Below are 19,025 nucleotides of genomic sequence, written 5' to 3'. Positions count from 1 at the left end.
TTTTTTTTTTTTCTTCTCTTTCTTTCTTAGTCCAAGCAAACACAGCTTGGACAAGCAAGTTTTTACAACTCCAACCGCACAGAGTTTTGTCATTATACTGGTTGAAAAATAGAGGCTGTGTACCTGGGGGGTTCCCTTCATCCCCTCCCCACCCATGAAGAAAACTACAGATGCCTCTGAATGGGGTTAGAGAGCTCACTTGGATAAACATGCGGCTCCAGGCTCTTGTACCCAGGAAGAATCCAAGCTAAACATCAAACCCTGACACTGTGAGCAGTACATGAGGCCTGAAAAAGATTCCTGCCACTCATCCATATCCGGCATTGTCAAGTCACATCTAACATGACTACAGTACACTATATCAAAAAACAGGAATAGGGAGGTCCACCCTTCTTTGCACAGAAGCAGTCGGTCTTTGCAGTTGTTGGCCAGAAGAGTAGGTGAGCTTGGGGCCCTTAAGGTGGACCCTCCTACACAGTCTTCAATAAGGTTAAGGTTTCTTTGTGGTTACACCCTATATTCATTCCAAATGTTCCCTCTGAATACCATTTAAATCAGGTCATATACCGGGCTATCTTTCACCCAACATATTATGCCACCAGAAAAGACAGGGAGCACCATTCTCTGGATGTTTATTGAGCCTGAGCATTCTACCTGCAGATGACAGAACCCTTCAGGGAAACTCCTAATCTAGTTGTCTCCTTTGCTTCCCCTTTCATACATTTGAGATTTTCTAAATGGATTTGAAGTTGCATCAAGCTGTGAGCTGATGGTGAACCCTCCCACACAAGGTGTACAGGTTACATCAGTGGCTTTGCTTCATGGAGTTCCCCTTCTGGAGATCTGTAGAGTGGCAACATGGAGCTGTATGCACATTTTTACTAGGCATTATGCCCTAGAATTAGTTTCTTCAGCAGATGTATCCTTTCAGATTGCAGGATCACACTGCCAAACACATCAGGGTTCCCTGCACCCTCCTCATTGAGTACTGCTTGTGAGCTACCTTGAATGGAATACAACTAGGGACCGTCATTTGAAGAAATTCTGGTTACTTACCTTACCGTAACTGGTGTTCTTCAAGATGTGTGGTCCCGATCTGTATTCCACTTCCCACCCTCCTTCCTATCTGCTTCTGATCCCTTCTTTGGGTTATTCATGGTAGAAAAGGAACTGGAGAGGTGGTCAATCCATGTGGTCCCTTATGCCTTGAATTGGAGCACAAGGAAGTGATGGGCACAGATACAGACCAAGAAACACTGCTGTTGAAAAATCTTCTGGTCTTAGGCACATGAAGTGCATGCACATCTCAGGTGGCATACAGATAGGGATCATAACCTGAACTCCAGTTATCAAAAGATAAATAACCAGCATTTCTCAGACATTGTTACTTTACATTGAGGTTACAGCCACTTTGCACCATAATAACCTCACTCTCTGGCAGATTTTCTGCCGCTGTGGAACTCCACCTAGGTTTGTGTCATTGTATAAATACTGGTTGACTCTGGGCCCTAATTACAAGTCTATATGCTTTGGTGCTTCTCTCAGTGTTTCTCGCTTTACATTTTCTTCTCACACTAATGCTGTATGCAATTTATTTTTCCATGTAGGATGTGTGGACACAGAGGAAGCTGATATTTATGTCCTCATTGATGGCTCAACAAGCATTCATCCTGCTCCCTTCGGAGACATCAAAAAATTTTTGAAGGAAGTGATTAAGATGTTTAACATAGGGCCGAATAAAGTTCGCTTTGGAGCTGTGCAGTTCTCAGATGACAAAAGACTGGAGTTTGAACTTGATGAATACAGCAAAACAAATGATTTAGAAAGGGCCATCGACAACATTAGGCAAATATATGGGGATACCCATATTGGAGAAGCTTTGACTTTCATGCAGCCACTGTTTGAAACGGCAAGGAAGCAGAGACCTGGCAGGGTGCCTTGTTACCTCATTGTCCTAACAGATGGGGAGTCACATGACAGTGTGAAGGAGCCTGCTGAGAGACTGAGGAATGAGAAAGTTTATATTTATGCCATTGGTGTAAAAAATGCAAATGAAGCACAGCTCCATGAGATTGCAGGGTCAAAGAGCAGGACTTTCTTTGTGCAAGAGTTTGACTCCTTGAAAAACATAAAAAATGAAATTGTTCAAGGGATCTGTTCTGGAGAAGGTAAGGGGAAAATTTTGATTTTTGCCCTTTGAACTCAGAGCGCTAATTGAATGAGGAGCCTCCTCTTGTATAACAAATAATTTTAAGTTTAAAACATGATAAGCATATTACTCCAGCCTGAATAACTGAAATGTATAAATATACTTTGGGCACATTTTGAACTGAGATGGCTGTCTGCAAGCCAATTATAAATAATGCAGTTTTCTTTCTTTCCTTTTTAAATCTATTCTGTGTATGTTCAACATTTGCTTTAAAAAAGCAAGGGTATTTTTATTTGGTTTCAGTCAGAGCATCAAAGCACTGCTTTTCCTTCCTCTTTTATTTTTCTCAGCTCTGTAATGAACAAGATGGCTTTTCAACTGAAGAGGGTAGTCCTACATCAAGTAGTGTGCTTTCCAACTTGTCATGTTGTGTTGCTATTGTCCCAATGTAAATACCTGTATCATGAATTGTTCAAATGCCCACAGAGCACTAACCCTACCGTCAGGCTGCAGTCAGGCAAGGTGAAATTTAAGATCATTGTCTTTGTAAGACTGTGATGCTCAGTAGCCTTCAAGTCACCCCCCCCCACACACACACACACACAAAGAGTAAGAGGAAAACAAATGCAAGCTAAATTCTCTAGCAATAGCTATGTCAAGTTGGTGTTTGTGATTAACAGGTACATTATTAGAATGCTAGAGTCATATGCTTATACACAGCTGTAACCCCCTGAATATTTTGTGCCTGTATTGATTGGCGGGAAGTCTGAAAAGAAGCAGGGGCAGGTGGGAGGCAGCCGCAGATAAGCTGGGGCTGGGGGGCGCAAGGAGGAGAGCTCCGGGGAGGCGCGGCCTTGGCCGAGCGGCGGCCCCAGCGGCTCTGGCCCGGCTCGGGCCCCAGGGCGGCAGCCCCAGTTCCAGCTGAGTGCGCCAGCCCGGCGCCAGCCGAGCACCCCCGGCCCGGCCCGGCTCGGGCCCCAGCAGCGCCGGCTCTGGCTCCGGCGGCTCCGGCCCGGTTCCAGCCAAGCGCGCCGGCCCAGCCCCAAGCCCCGCAACCCCGGGCGGAGCTCCAGCCAGAGCGCAGACTGATTCCTGGGCTCTTTAAAGTCGGCCCTGGTCAGGGGACAGGGAGGAAGGGTTGGATGGGTCCGGAGTTCGGGGGGGGGGCTGTCAGGGGGGCAGGGGTGTGGAGAGGGATTGGGACAGTCAGGGACAGGGAGCAGGGGGGGTTAGATGGGTCTGGGGTTCTGGGGGGGCTGTCAGGGGGGCAGGGGTGTGGAGAGGGGTCGAGGCAGGCAGGGAGCAGAGGGGGTTGGATGGGTCGGGAGTTCTGGGGGTCCTGTCAGGGGGTGGGAGCAGTTGGATAGGGCATGGGAGTCCCGGGGGGGTCTGTCTGGGGGCGGGGATGTGAATATGGGGTGGGAGTGTGGAAAGGGGTGTGGCAGTCAGGGGAGAGGTAGGGTCGTAGGGGGGCAGTGAGGGTGGGGGGTTCTCAGGAGGGGGCAGTCAGGGGACAAGAAGCAGGGCAGCTTAGATAGGGGGTGGAATCCTAAGGGGCAGTTAGTGTCAAGGGTCCCAGCAGGGGGCAGTCAGGGGACAAGGAGCAGGGGGGGTTGGGGGTTCTGAGGGGGGCAATCGGGGTGGGAAGTGCGAGGGAGTGGATGGGGGCGGGGCAGGGGTGGGGTTCCTCCCCAGCAGTGTCCTCTTTTTTGCTTGTGGAAATATGGTAACCCTATTCTAATGCATAGCAGCAACTGGAGGAGGAGGCAGTAACAGAATGTGAGAGAGGGCCCAGTATTGGCCCCAGGCTCCTCATTCCAGCTATTCTCCAGACAGCACCCATCCACCTACCTCACTATTCCCCCATTTACCCAGCACAGCCAGAAAGCTTAGCACCCACCTTCTATCCCAGATCATCCTGCCCCAGTTAAGTCTATTTACTTATTTTTAATGTACAGCCTGGGTTATACTAATATAAATGTTTTCTTCTATAGCCTGCAAAGAAATGACAGCTGACATCATGTTTCTAGTGGACAGCTCTGGAAGCATAGGACAAGAGAACTTTTTGAAAATGAAAAACTTTATGAGAGAACTGGTGAACAAATCTGACATCAGCGCAGACCGAGTGCAGGTTGGGGTCGTCCAGTTCAGTGGCACACAACACGAAGAGTTCCAGCTTGACCGATACTCTTCAAAAAGTGACATTTTCAGTGCTATTGCTAGAATGTCTCTTATAGGGGAAAATACACTAACAGGAGGCGCTTTGACATTTGTAGCTGATTATTTCAAGCCTCCCAAAGGTGCACGTCCGACTGTCAAAAAGATTCTTATCCTGATTACAGATGGGGAAGCGCAGGATGAAGTAAAAGGTCCAGCAAAAACCCTACGTGATCAAGGTGTTATTATCTACTCTGTTGGGGTGTTTAATGCAAATAAAACTCAGCTGGAAGAGATTAGTAGGAAGCGTGAGCTGGTTTTTTACGTTGAGAAGTTTGATATTCTGAAGCACATAGAAGATGAGATCATCTTTGGAATATGCACACCTCATGAGGGTAAGCACTGCCGTTTTCAATAACTCATGTCAATCTGTGTCTGTGTAGGAATTTTGCTCTGTCCAGATAGTTGAGTATTGTAATAAAGTAAATAAACAGGCATGCTTTCTACTTGCAATGTCATCTTCTTTTGGAGATGCCTACAGGGATGAGAAGTGTGTGAGTAAATGAAGGTAGAATTTGGCTCAAGGTACCAGGAGGCCTGTCCTACTAGCTTTCAAAGATGCTATATTCTCTCAAATGGGTGTAAGAAAAGACTAAGAATCTGATTCTCACTTATACTAAGGCTCCTTTGTGGTGTTCTGGCAGTGTAAAACATCCTTGGGGACTGATTCTTGTTCACACTAATGGCCTAGTTCTGCCCTCATTTACAAGGGTGCAACTTCTATTGAAGTCATAGAAATTGTACACCATGTAAATAAGGGCAGAAATGGGCTCTATAGGTTGTATTTACCTGATAGACTTTAGTAGTACTCATTTACACAGGAACCATGAATGGCCTAGAAGATAGATAGGTGCATGCGCAGACACACACAGAGAGAGAGAGAGAGAGAGAGTCTGGCCCCCATCCGTGTTGCCAGCAATACAGCACCGGAAACTAGTTTTGTTGGAACCGTATTTACAAGTTTCAGTTTGGGTTCCAGATGTGGTTCAAACCCAATGTAGCCAAGTCTTTTAAGAAAATGTGTTGACAGAAGCATTTAAATAGGTGCAAAAGAGGCATAAAACTGTGTACAGATAGATGAAAATGGTAGTGACCACATGCTACTCATTTTGGGGGGTTCCAGTCCAGGACTGTGTGAAATGAACTCTCACAGGAACTAAGGTCTGTCACAAACCTCTCCACCTTCCACTCCAAGTGCAAGGTGTTTTCCCCTATGACCTTGCCTTCTCTAACATAAATATATGGGGAGTGAAGGTGACATTCAAAACAACTCACTAAACACACTTTTGCCCCTGGGGAGAGGATGAGAGAAAAAACTCACTGCTCAATACATGGCTGGAAGGCACACAGGTATATTAAGGTGATGATTGCAGTATAAGAACCTATATAGAATAAAATAGAGTGATAACCATCTGTGCAAACACTTCCCTGCAGAGGCTGCTATCCAAACATTGCACTTGCTGTTGCATGAGAACCTGAAAAATGGAATAGACCAGGGCCAGGTTATGCCTGGCCCCATGCAATGTGGCTGGGGAGAGCACAAGGAGTCTCTCCTCTTTGCACATTGCATATTCCATTTCAGGGGCTTACAGGACTGAGTTCTGGGTCTCTCTTGCACTCACTAATCCAATTGTAGAAAACACATTTTTGCTGTTGCAAAGTGAGAACAGATCCAAACCTGCCCTGAAAGGTATATATTTTGTTCTTTGTTTAGGAGCTACAATGTCCTCCTTACTAAACTGTTAATCCGGTATTGACTTCCCATCTCCTCGTCATAAATGCTGATTTTTAGTTTAGGAGTAGTTTTAATGGGTTTCACAAAAGTCCCGTTCAGCCCTTTTTGGTCACTGCAACATAGGGCCTTGGGGGCTGTGTTGGGATGGCAGGGCTTCAGTCTCCAAATTGAACATCTTTCTTACACAAAGAAGAAAAAATTGCAATAGATCCAAAGAAGAAAACAAATTCTGCTATCATTGATGCCTGGTGGGTCTCCATGCATTTCAGTGTGATTGCATAGATGCAAATGGCAGCAGAATTTGGCTCATTTCCATTAGTAAACAGTAAATAAAACTGTGTGTATGGTGACGCTGTAGTAGAACAAGGGTCACAGAAATTTGACATAACTCCAGAAATTAAAATACAAGCTTTTAATTGGTGCTTGTATTCTAATAGAATATAGATTCATAGAATTTTAAGGCCTGAAGAAGCCATTCTGATCATCTAGTCTGATCCCATTCTGTTGTGTTACTATTCATTTCTTCACCCCATCCCCCGTCCCACTGGATTTTAGATTAATTTGAAACTCTCAGTTATTTTAGGATTAGTGGTTAGGCTCTTCTGTTGTGCACTGGTGGATTTTCCCAAAACATGCCTAACATAGGCTGTTCAGTTGTGTTACTGCCTCCAAAAAGTGATCCAAATTCACAAGCTTGTCTTGAATACAAGGGGGCTAGTAAGAAAGATTCAGTAAGAGTCTGTACTTACTTACCTGTTTGAGTTTTTTTGTTTTGTCATTTGTTCTTTTACAGAATGCAAAAGGATAGAAAGATTAGATGTTGTGTTTGTGATAGATGGATCTGGGAGCATAAATTCCTTAGAATACCAGACCATGAAAAAGTTCATGATTGACTTGGTGAAAAAATCTGATGTTGCTCCAGATAGAGTTCGGTTTGGAGCTGTAAAATATTCTGATGAACCGGAAACGTTTTTCTACCTTAATACGAACAGAACAAAATCTGACATTGTTGAGGCTATCCAGAATGACGTATCTAAAGGAGGTCCAACGTATACAGCCAAGGCAATTGACTATTCGGAAGCTCTGTTTGCTCAGGAGCATGGTGGCCGCAAAAGCAAGGGAGTTCCACAGATTCTTATAGTGATAACAGACGGACACTCCGATGATGCAGCACAGCTCGGTGACACAGCCAAGAGATTAAGAGACAATGGAATTATTATCTATGCTGTTGGGATAAAAGGAGCAAAACCGGATGAGCTTTTGGCTATGGCTGGATCAGAAGACAAATATTACTATGTGGATACATTTGAAGGACTCAAAAACACATCTGTAGCAATATCAGAAAAAATATGTGATGATTCAAAACCAGGTAAGTGTTTGTTTTACTAGTCTATACTGTTTAAACTTTCCTCATCATTTTATTTAAAAATTGGCAAAGATGGGGAGACACATCTCTAAAATTTCAAAGCAACGTGTATGGCTTCATTTGTATATCTAGCTTCCTGTGTTTGTTTGTTTTTTTTTCTCTTTAGCAAGCCAAGCTATAGGCAAAAAGGGAAGTTGCTTAAAGCTTATCCTTGATCCTACAACTGAGGATTTTCATTGCTTAAGTGGTTGATATTATTGTTAGTCTGTGCAGGTTCAAAACTTTCATAAAGGTAAAATTAGGGCACTAACCTTTCACTTTAAGAGGCCTGAGTTCAGGTTTCAGTTTGATTAGACTAGTTGTTGTAGGGATAGGCATTTATCTACATCACAAAAGCACCACATGATTTAGCCTGGTTGATGAGCTCTGCTGAGGAAATAGGCAAGAACAGGCAGCTGGGGACTATTGCACGTGGCAATCAAAATACAGTGGCAATTATGAGGAAACTTACACCATGCAAACTGCACAGTGGCATCCTGTAGTCCAGTGGTGGGCAACCTGCAGCCTCTCAGGGTAATCCGCTGGCAGGCCGCGAGACTGTGTGTTTACACTGATCGTCCACAGGGACAGCTCCCAGTGGCTGCAGATCACCATTCCCGGCCAATGGCAGATGCAGGAAGCGGAGGCCAGCACATCCCTGTGTCCCGTGGCTTTCTGCAGCTCCCATTGGTCGGGAACAGGAAACCACAGCCACTGGGAGCTGCAGACGGTCGATGTAAACAAACTGTCTCGCGCCCCACAAGCGGATTACCCTAACAAGCCACAGGTTGCCCACCAGTGCTCTAGTCCCATTCAGCTACACATAGGTCTACACTTCCAAACCCCTGTGCTGTATAAAAAGATACATTTGAATGACCAACTAGTCAGATTCATCCTCATTTGCCTGTCCATGCTCCTGTCTATTTGCCCACAGGCCATAGGAGGGATCACAGAGATCTTTGCAGCCCAGAGTAGTCACTTACATCTTTGCAAAGAGACTGTAAAATGCTACTCTTACTAGTGAGGAAATCCAGTTTGGTAGGGTTTTATGCCCACTTCATGCTTATGTACCGGAGCGTGTAATGTGGAAGTCAGTGGAGAATCAGGCCCCACAATTTCTATTTTTCCTAATGCCCTTCTCTGTCCCTTGTTAAAAATCAGTACTTTAGGTGCACTTTCTAGGTTGCTGGTCTGTGCAGCTAGTTGAATGATTTGTTGCAAATAAATTGTCAAATTTGGTCCTTTTTAGTGTTTGAAACTGTTTGCAAATAAATCCAGATTTCTAGCATATAATCCTAAATGTTCACTGAATAGCCTCTGTCACTGGAACAGGGTGGTTGGCCTCATGTGCTGGATAGCCTGGGGCTAAGCCAGCCCTGATTGCAGGATGAACCACACCTGGGTTGAATCAGGAGCTGGCAGGATAAAAAGAGCAGGAAGGTTCAGGAGGGTGGGAGAGAAAGTTGTAAATAGTTTTTATAGATTACAGGAGCTCCCCCCCCCCCTTTTTTTTTTTTTTTGCCATCTGTGTAAAGGCCCTGAGTCAATAGGGAAAAAAGCTGAAGTTGGAGGAAAGTCTCTAGGCAGTGAGGTCTGGGAGAGACCCTGAACAAGAAGGAAAGAGACTGTAAAGGCCAGCTGGGATGAAGACTGTGAGTTTGTGTTTTGTGTGTTAATCTGGAGAGGGACCTTGAACTGCCTGGGGCCTACAGGGCCAGTATGTGTCAGAGGACTCAATCCCCCCAAGACATCCTGTTTATTATTGGAACCCCTTCTGAACTATGAGTTCTAAAGGGCCCTGAAAGGGGGATAACAGAGCCAGGGTGCTGCAGAATGATCTCTGGCTGCAAGGGGTTGCCCGCGGGGGCAGTAAGAAGCCCCTGTGCTACAGTGACCCTATGGACTTTTTGCTAAGTGGTCACTTCTTTTCTATTCATTATTTGCACTGTTAGTTGGCCAATGTAAATCACATGATGATTCTGCTCCCCAATTGGATGAGTGTAATTCTTTTTTTTTTTTTTAACAGGTGAATAAAGAATAACAAGTAACAATGTATTTCTGGTATAAATTTGCTGACGAGCATTCAAATTAAAATTTGTGGCACTCCTGTGACTCCCTCAGTTTTCTCACTTGTCTGGAAGCTGTCGGAATACTTGAAAACAATGAATAACATGATTCCATGGATGCCATCAATGTGAATGTATTTATTCACAAGAATACTTACAAATTGCTGTTTGTATTGACCAGTGCCCTGGGTCAGAGTGGACTGTAATCACCCTCCCCTCCTGGGGCTACTGGAGTGCTATTGTCCACCAAACTTTATTGGGGGGGGGCTTCCATGCTAGCATCCAGTTGTTGCACAGACTGCTTTCCCTGTTGTGAGAATTAGGCTGCCCCACTTGCCCTGTTTTTTGTATGCTGAATACAGGGGAGCTTGGAGGTGGTTCCAGAAGCAGAAACCATCCAAAGTATTGGGAAAGGGACAGGCATACAGGCAATGTCCTTTGCCTGAATCTCTGCTCCTCCCCACAGGTTCTGTGTGAGCCTGTAATAGCCCACTGTTGCTCCAGTCTCAAAAACCTCAACCCATGGAGCTCTGCTCCCACAGTGAGGAACAGAAATCCCCATCCCATGCCGGATCCAACCAGGAGATGCCTGGGAACATGAGCTCATAGCCACATCTCCCTGACCACTTAGAAAAACAGCAGGAGGTGCTTTGGAGTGTTCTTAAAGTCTCTGGAGCTTTTCTCCTTCCTCCAGCAGCAGAGCAGGGAAGAGGTGGGAAGTGCCTTCACTCACCCACAATCGGTGTCCTCATGTTATCAGAAGTTTTGTCCTCTAAAATACAAACTCTGATCTGCCTTTACACTTGTTGATTGCCCAACTGATTTGCTCTTTGTCCTAATCTCCTTCCATCTCTCTTCAACTACCACACTCATCCTGCTGTAGGATGTCAGCCTGCCTCCATCCCTCTTTCCTTCTCTTTTTCCTTGAGCTTTCCTCTTCCCCTCCCCATCTTTCCCTCTCCACACTCCCTCATGCTCAGTCTCTCCCCAAAGTGAGCTTAAAAAAACCCAATTGGGATTACTTCCATGTAATAAAAATATACATAAAGTGAATCAAGAGGATGTGTGCAGAACCACCAAAACAATCACACAGTCTTGTACTTGTAAGCCTTGTCCTGCTTTCACCTTCCCCACTTCCTTTGTGTTTGTCTGCACTTGTTTTGCCTTGTCTCTGTTTAGACTGAAAACTCTTTGAGGGCAGGGACCCCGTCTTTTATTTGTCTGTGAAGAGCCCAGCATGTTATGAGCACTATAAATAATAAGCTAATTTTCCTTTTTTTTCTTCCCATTTCAGAGTGTGAAATTCAAGCAGACCTTGTTTTCTTGATTGACGGTTCCAATAGTATAAAGCCAGATGACTTCACCAGGATGAAGGATTTCTTGCAAGTTATACTAGATCAGATTGATTATGATCGCAATGTTCAAATTGGCATTGCCCAGTACAGTGACAGGTATAAAAGAGAATTCAGCCTGGGTGCTTTTCAGAACAAATCAGAACTGAACATTCAAATTCAGAACATTAAACAGATGACAGGAACTAGTACTTTAATTGGAGTTGCACTTAAGCGGGTGAAGGAATTCTTTGCACCAGCACGCAGCAGAAGAGTAACAAGAAACGTCCAACCAGTTTTGCTGGTAGTCACTGATGGGGAGTCGCATGATGATGTTGCTGAACCAGCAGAAGATCTGAGAAAGGAAGGTGTTAATATATATGCTATAGGAGTTGGGGATATCAATCACATGCAGCTCATGCAAATAGCTGGCATCCCGGAAAGGAAGTACACTGTTAATGATTTCAATGAGCTGAAGATTATTAAAAAAAGACTAGTTGGTGACCTATGCAAACCTGATGTTCCTACAAGTAAGTATAAATGGATATTTACTGAACCCCCCTTCACATTTCAATCCTGCCTTCTTGCCTCTGTCCCAACTCTAGAGGTATCTATCTTCAAATGTGTATTGTTGTTGACCATCACTGAGGACTAATAAAAGCCAGGTTTGAAATTTCAAGTGACAGCATTTATAAATTACTCTGGTCAAAATTACTGATTGGAACATGCAAGAAAAATGCTTTGTTTACATAAATGGCTGCACCTGTTTTGCTCCTACTTTCAAAATAAACTAGGGGTTGCACACTTTGTTGCTTCCATAGGTCAAGCTCATTGCATGCACCGGGGGCTCCTTGCATTCATCTGTTCCTTCCCACAAACTGTGTGTGCTGCACTAGGGTTACCATCCGTCCGGGTTTCCCCGGACATGTCCGGCTTTTTTAGCTTTAAATGGCTGGCCAGGGGGGATTTCTAATAAGGTAGAAATGTCTGGGATTTTCCCCTTCCCCTCATGCAGAGTACGGCGCGGCTGATTGGACGGCTGTGCCTGATTGAAAGCCGTTCGCAGCCACTGGGGCCTCTAGCAGCCAGAGTCCCTCCCCCTCCCCCGCTCCCTCCTCCCCTGCAGAGCAGTGCCTTATTTGTTTGGCTGCACGTGGAGCCCGCAGCTGTCCCTCGGCCTGGTGGGAGGGGCAAGCAAGGGACAGGGAACGGGGGGTTAGATTGGTTGGAGGTTCTGGGGGGGCTGTCAGGAGAAGGGGGTGTAGAGAGCAGTTGGGGCAGGCAGGGGACAGGGAGACTTAGATAGGGGATGGAGTCCTGGGGGCAGTTAGGGTGGGGGGGGACAGGTAGGGGGTAGGGGGATTCTGAGGGAGGCGGGAAGTGGGAGGGGACGGGGCTGAGGCGGAGCTAGGGCGGCACCCTGTGTCCTCTTTTTTGATTGTTGAAATATGGTAACCCTATGTGTGCTCCTCTCCCATCCCCCTCTATTTCAGGGATTCTCTGCAACCCGATCCTCATGGCAGGGGCTCTGTCGCCGCCCCATGCAACTCCCCCTTCCCCCCCCCTGCAGCTTCATCTTCTCCCCTCACTGTTCTTTTTTTCTTTCAGTCTGAGAGAGAAGTAATTTGAGACTTGGTTGAAGCTGCCTTCTTAGCAGACGCCAGTTCAAAAGTTATTGTATTTCATCCAAACAGACCGAGGAATGCCATCAGGTTGACTGTAGGCTCCTTTCTATGCCCAGCCAATAGAAATTCACCTTTGGGCTGAGTCAAAGTATGCTGGGATAGCTCCATGCTGAGAAGCCTTAACAAGCTCCCTGGTGGCCACTCCTCCTTTCTTGTACTGAGCAGATCTCGGCAGAAGGCAGAATCTGGCCAACTAACCTCCACTGCCTTGAAAACTGAGCTTCTGATCCTTACAATCACTTTCCTTCAGCTTATATGTCTTTATGTCAAGGTTCCCCCCACACCCACCCCTGTGCTTCTTCCCTTTGCTTCTAGGCTATCTGGATCCCCGTGCTACAGCTATTCTGATTTTTAGCCTGCAAGTCATTGACTCAGAGGAGCCTCCTTTTTACTTTCCCATTGAAGAAAGGCATTTATTTTCCTTTGCCTCACCTGATATTTTACTCTTCACTTCCTTTTTGGGCTGGCAATTTCTCTGTCTTCACAGCCGTTGTCAGAGCACTAAGCTGCTCTCTCCTTTCTTTCACTACAGCCTGGTCCTAGAGCTTGAGATTAATGAAAACAAAGCTTCTCCAGACTGGGGAAGAGTGTCACTTGCTTCCTTTTCCCTGTCTGCCTTTGTCCTCTTTCTCTGGTGTGGGGGTGCAGCTGCTCTAACACTGACATGTAGTAGTACTGCCAGTAGCAAGAGCATAGGAAGATGTAATTGGTGGCAAAAGAAACGAGTGATTTGGTCACAAGGTGAAGACCTACCATAATTTATTCTTTTTTTTTTTTTAAATATCAGTTTGAATATTTGATTTTAACCTTTTCAATTGAATCACATTTTATTCACACATTGCAAATTCTTTACTTTCTTCCTACTTCATAGCTTTAAATTCCTAAAGTGGATATTTTATACTTATTTCTCCAATTAGTTTCCTAACGATTGGAATCTGAGCTTTTACACAGACTTTTTCCAATTGAGAGATTTCACTCTTAAAATACTCATTTATGCAGAAAATGATAATTCCAGTTCCCCATTAACCCTTACTGTGAGAACAACACAAACTAGATGTGCTATATTTACAACAACACAATCTTGGATATATTGAACTTCCATAAGTCAAGAAACTGACATGCTTTGCCCACGCTGTACTCCTCCATCAGCGGTTGCAGTTGGGAGCCATTGGGACTTGTGTTCTTTGTGTTGTCTTGAAAATCTCTTCGATCCTTAAGCTCATATTTAGTAATTAACCTTAGGATATTTTTTTAACAAATGGGCCATTTGTATAAATAAAAGTTGATAACTATTAACGTACTGAAAGTCTAAACTTCTCAGTGTTAATGCAGAAGCTGCTTTGCTCTGAAATGACAGACTGTCACAAAGTGTTTCATAAAAATACAAGCGCTCATGCATATATTTAAAAGAGTAGCCTCGTTGTCTATTCAGATGAGTAAAGTTAGATGCCTGCACAATCAGGGCTTTAATTTTCAATACTTTTCTTTTGCCTATAGCAGTTTTGTAATACTAAAATAAGATACCCCACCAGTACCGGCATTTAAAAAAGTAGCATTTATAATGAAGTGCATTATACATTTTATTCTAAAGTTGCAATAGCACAAAATTTCAAATTAATTTTATAAAGGTTTAACTTAAATCAATATATTTTTTAAAAGGTTAAGTCAATTAAAATCATGATTTAAATCACTTTGATTTAAGGTGTTCCACCCTATTTGTTAGTATTGACCTACATGTGAAACAGAATTGTCAGTATGTCAGGTGTATTGAATAGACTATTAGTACAGCATCATTAACTCTTAAAGCACCTTCCAACACAGTGCACTATTAATTTTTTTTAAGTTTCAGCCCAACTATTGTTGGGAATGGGGAATAATATGAAATTGAGCCCAGTTCTGCTCCCATTGAAGCAAACGGCAAAACTCACATTGACATCAATGAGAGCAGAATTTTGTTAAATGGTTCAGATGGAAAAAATAATAGTAATTGTAATTAACTGAAAAAGTAGTTTGAAGTTAGTGTTTGAAAGTGTGAGACAGAGTGGGGAGTTTTGACCTGGGAATGTGGCATAGGAGTTTTACTGGTACTGTCTGCATTGGTGCTGGATGGTGGGTGTGACTTCACTTGAGGGATGATACGTGAGCATGTAACCTGAGCCCAGGAGGGGGTTGGGTCCAGGTGACACCTTCTGCTCGGGGAAACTGGACAAAGGCTGGAGAAGGAGCTGGGCGGTGTGGCTGAGTGAAACTATTGGAGTCAATATACAAGTCAGATGTATATACAAGTCAGATGTTACTCACAAATCATGCTGTTACCAATCCTTTAGAATCTAAAAGTTTATTCATAAAAAGAAAAAGATATAGATGAGAGCTAGAATTGGTTAAATAGAATCAGTTACATACAGTAATGGCAAAGTTATTGGTTTAGGCTTGTAGCAGTGATAGAATAAACTGCAGGCTGAAATCAAGTCACTGGAGTACATCCACAGCTGGGATGGGTCATTCAATCCTTTGTTCAGAACTTCAGTTTGTAGCAAGGTTCCTCCAGAGGTCAGAAGCCAGATTGAAGACCAGATGGAGGAGATGCAGCAGCCTTTTACAGTCTCTTACCATGTGGCCTCTGCTTTCTTTGTCCCAAAGACCAGCTCTCCAGCACATGGCATGGAAAAACCTTAGAATTCTGTCCATAGGCATGTCTCTGCATGCCTTGCTGTATCTGCCTTCTTCCAATGGGTCAATTGTGTAGCTGATGGTCCTTAATAGGCCATCAAGCAGCTACGCAGTGCTGATACCAAATTGTCTGGGGTGTCAACCAGAAGCATAGCACAAGTTTGAAATACAGACAGTATAGAGCCAATACTTTTAACTTTAAATAGAAAAATGATACATGCATACAGATAACATAACCATAACCTTGTCTTAGACACCTTATTTGACCCCCTTTATACAAGATTTGTTTCCACTACAGGACCTTGGTTGCAACAGCTATCTATACGGTTCCAGTTTGTGTCAATAACGTCAGAGGACCTCTCTATACATATTCTATCCACCAGCTGTTGTCTTGTTTTTCTGTCTGTATCTGACTGAATTCTACAATTAACATGATTCTTTAGCTTAAACTCTGTCCCCCTCTTTCTCTCTGTTCCTCCACCTAAATTTGTTTGTGCATTAATTTGTGATATTTTGTTTATTCTTTCCTACTATAGCTTGTTTTGTGGATATTGTTATGGGATTTGACATCTCTTCACAAAAGAGAGGTGGCCATTTATTCCATGGACAGTCCCAGCTGGAAGCATATCTTCCTGACATTCTAAAAGCCCTCACATCCCTAAGCAGTCTGAGTTGCAATGTGGGGACAAAGACACAGAGCACTGTGGCAGTTTACCTGAACAACACCGTTACACCTATGTTCCAATTTGAAAGTGAGAAAATATGGAAAAACCTGAGCAAGATCCTGATCGACAAACCATCTCGTCTCAATGGCAACTTCCTGGAGTCACTCTGGAAAACGTTTCCTAGCAAACCTGATGATCAAAATCGAAGGAAGGTAACCTAGTCTCTTACACCAAGACTTTGGACCAAAAATAAGTTCTTTTGTTTTAATTCTGCTGTTGACTTCCTGTGATTTCAAACTCTCTATCTTTCTTTAGGTTTTACTTGTATTTTCAGATGGTTTGGATGAAGATGTAGAAGAACTTGAACAAAAGTCAGAAGAACTCAGAAAAAAAGGTATCTTAAAGTGGACAAATATTTAAATTACTTTGAGAGGGTCTGTAAGAGTGTTACTCAACCCAAAGCTCTTCTGCTGAAGAAAGCAGGGCCGGCTCCAGGCACCAGTGAAGGAAGCAGGTGCTTGGGGTGGCCAATGGAAAGGGGCAGCACGTCTGGGTCTTTGGTATCAATTCGGCGGCGGGTCCCTCTTTGAGCTGCCACCAAAGGACCTGCCACAGAAGAATGAAGCGGCGCGATTGAGCTGCTGCCGAAGTGCCGCCAATCGGCTTTTTATTTATATATATAATTTTTTTGCCGCTTGGGGCAGCAAATAAGTTGGAGCCAGCCCTGGAAGAAAGGCAGGTGAAAAGGGGACAGAAGAAAAATGAATGCCTTCCCTTTTAGCAATCCGGATATGGAGATAGCACTCTGAATTAGTTTCTCTCTCTATGTCCTAATATTGCTTTTTGTTTGCCTTGTCATGAAGCTTCCATGCATGATGATGTGATGTGATAACCCACAATCATCACCAAATGGTACAAGGTCATGAAATAAATATAGGAAAAGCACCAGATTTGCTCAGCACCTGTCACTGGGAACAGATTTTCAAAAGCATGCAGTTCCTCGGATTGTGGTGCTGATGGCTTGATTCTCAAAAGTGCTCATATGTACCCAATGTGCTGAGCTTTAGTGAAAATCTGGCCACTTATTTTGGTGTATATACAGGAGCTGAGTGGTTTTTTGTTTTGTTTTGTTTTTTTTAAATATCTAGTCCTAAATGTGGGTGCTGAGCTCTCTTGAAAATTCTGGACATAATGTTGGGATAATTGTTTTCAGTCTATTAAATCCAAAACTGGAAAACATCTCAGCTGATGATGTAGCCCAGTGTGTTTCTTCTCTTCAGCTTTAAACTTAATTTCAGTACAAGGCAGTGTTATTTTGAAAATTAAAAACTTGGTTTCAGGTGAAAGGATAAAATATTCTGGAAATAATTGTGTGGCCAGCCACAGTGGTCACATGTTCTTTGATGCTTAAGCTTCACTCAGAGAATTTCCGGATTGCCACTGGCCCATTTATTTTCTATAAATTAATTATGGACTCTTAAAAAGAAAATGTGAAGATAAATCATGATTTTCATTCTCTAATCTATAATCTTTATTTTTACCCATATAATAATCTGAATTCCTACACGCAAGGATCCCATCAACTAAATAATTGTCTAAGATTTTCATTTGGATAAATGTTTTATGTTTTGCTCATTTATGGTCAATGTTTTAAACAGGATTGGATGCACTGATGACCGTTGTTCTGGAAGGAGCCTCTAAATTTGATGAGCTTCAGTACATTGAGTTTGGAAAGGGATTCGACTATATGACTCAATTAACTATTGGCATGAGAAATATCGCCAAAGCACTGTCCAAGTATGTGGTAAGTCATTCAGAGAAGCTCCAGTGTGTCTAGTTAGAGTTTTGATGAATGCCCTAGTCATTTTCTTAAAGAACTGAACAAGGCTCACAACTGAACTGAGAAGAGTACAATAGTCACAGAGGGCAAGATTCTCTGGTATACTCGGGCTGTTTCATACCACCACTGGTGGCACAAAACAGGCCTAGAGTCAATTTGCTCAGTCCTCTGAAGTTTCCCACTGTGTAAGAGAATCTTCTCATGGTACTGGAGCAGCCTGCTTAGCTTGGCAGCTGTTGGTGCAAGGAGTGTGGCTGGGGAGGGGGCAGGAGGAAGGAGTGAGGCTGCTCTAATTTAGCCTGGGACCAGCCCTGGTTGCCAGATAGCCCCAGGAACAGGGTGCTGCAAAGGCCTGCTGCACTGAGTGCTGCTCAGTCACAGCTGAGGATCTAGCCTGTAGAATGCAAGGCACAATCCTGCTCCTCCTGAATTCAATGCAAAACTCTCAATGTCTTAAATGTGCTCAGGATCAGGGAAGTATGAATGAAAAATGAAGTTTCACAGGTTGTTTGTTCCTCTTTTCAAGACTAACGTTGCTGAAAGGACGTGCTGTGCTGTTTTTTGCAAGTGCATTGGGGAGGAAGGTGGAATTGGACTCCAAGGGAAGCAAGGAAATGAAGTAAGAATACTTCTGTGACACTTCATCTGGATTGTAATTATATGGGGGCCGGCCAAGTCCAGGAAAATGGAAGTGTTGGAGCTTTATAGGAAGACTTTTATTGCCTTTGGTGTATCTATTGCTTGTCTACACTTAAAATCCTGCAGCTGTGCCACTGTGGTGCTCCAGTATAGATACTCCCTGCTCCAGGAGGGATTGTGCCGTCGGTGTAGGTAATCCACCTCCCTGAGAGGCAGTAGCTAGGTAGACCCAACAACATGATCTATTTAAAAAAAAATAAAAATAAACTGCAAAGTTGAATTGGCTCTTAAGGCATTATAAAAAAATCTGAGATGAACAAACACAAAATACTCACAGCATAAATGGACCCTGTGTATACCACTGACTGACACAACCATGCTGAAAAAATATACTCTAGTACAGAGGTGGGCAAACTGTGGACTGAGCTATTTTAAGCTGGCCCGCGAGCCGCACCATGCGGCTGTGCCCTGCTCCAGCGGGGTGCTGGGTCGGGGGCCGCACCACACGGCTCCCAGAAGCCACAGCATGGCCCCACTCCAGTCCCTATGTGCTCCAATGGGAGCTGTTGCAGAGCTGCCTGGCCGCACCTCTGCATTGGAGCTGAAGAAGGGATATGCCACTG

General features: G+C 44.0%; 1 protein-coding gene across 1 annotated transcript in view; it reads left to right on the top strand.

Moving 5' to 3' along the window:
* The window catches only part of LOC128831314 (collagen alpha-6(VI) chain-like), a 96,399-nt gene that overhangs the window by 18,184 nt on the left and 59,190 nt on the right, over positions 1-19,025 (top strand). Inside the window, exons 5-12 of the mRNA XM_054017626.1 lie at positions 1,608-2,168; positions 4,144-4,701; positions 6,895-7,470; positions 10,867-11,433; positions 15,795-16,135; positions 16,239-16,317; positions 17,582-17,727; positions 18,290-18,382. Coding sequence (XP_053873601.1) covers positions 1,608-2,168; positions 4,144-4,701; positions 6,895-7,470; positions 10,867-11,433; positions 15,795-16,135; positions 16,239-16,317; positions 17,582-17,727; positions 18,290-18,382 — 2,921 coding nt within the window. The remainder of the gene's footprint in view (positions 1-1,607; positions 2,169-4,143; positions 4,702-6,894; positions 7,471-10,866; positions 11,434-15,794; positions 16,136-16,238; positions 16,318-17,581; positions 17,728-18,289; positions 18,383-19,025) is intronic.

The sequence above is a fragment of the Malaclemys terrapin genome, chromosome 2, assembly GCF_027887155.1.
Source record: "Malaclemys terrapin pileata isolate rMalTer1 chromosome 2, rMalTer1.hap1, whole genome shotgun sequence".
NCBI lineage: Eukaryota > Metazoa > Chordata > Testudines > Emydidae > Malaclemys > Malaclemys terrapin.
This window is presented reverse-complemented; position numbering and strand designations above follow the sequence as displayed.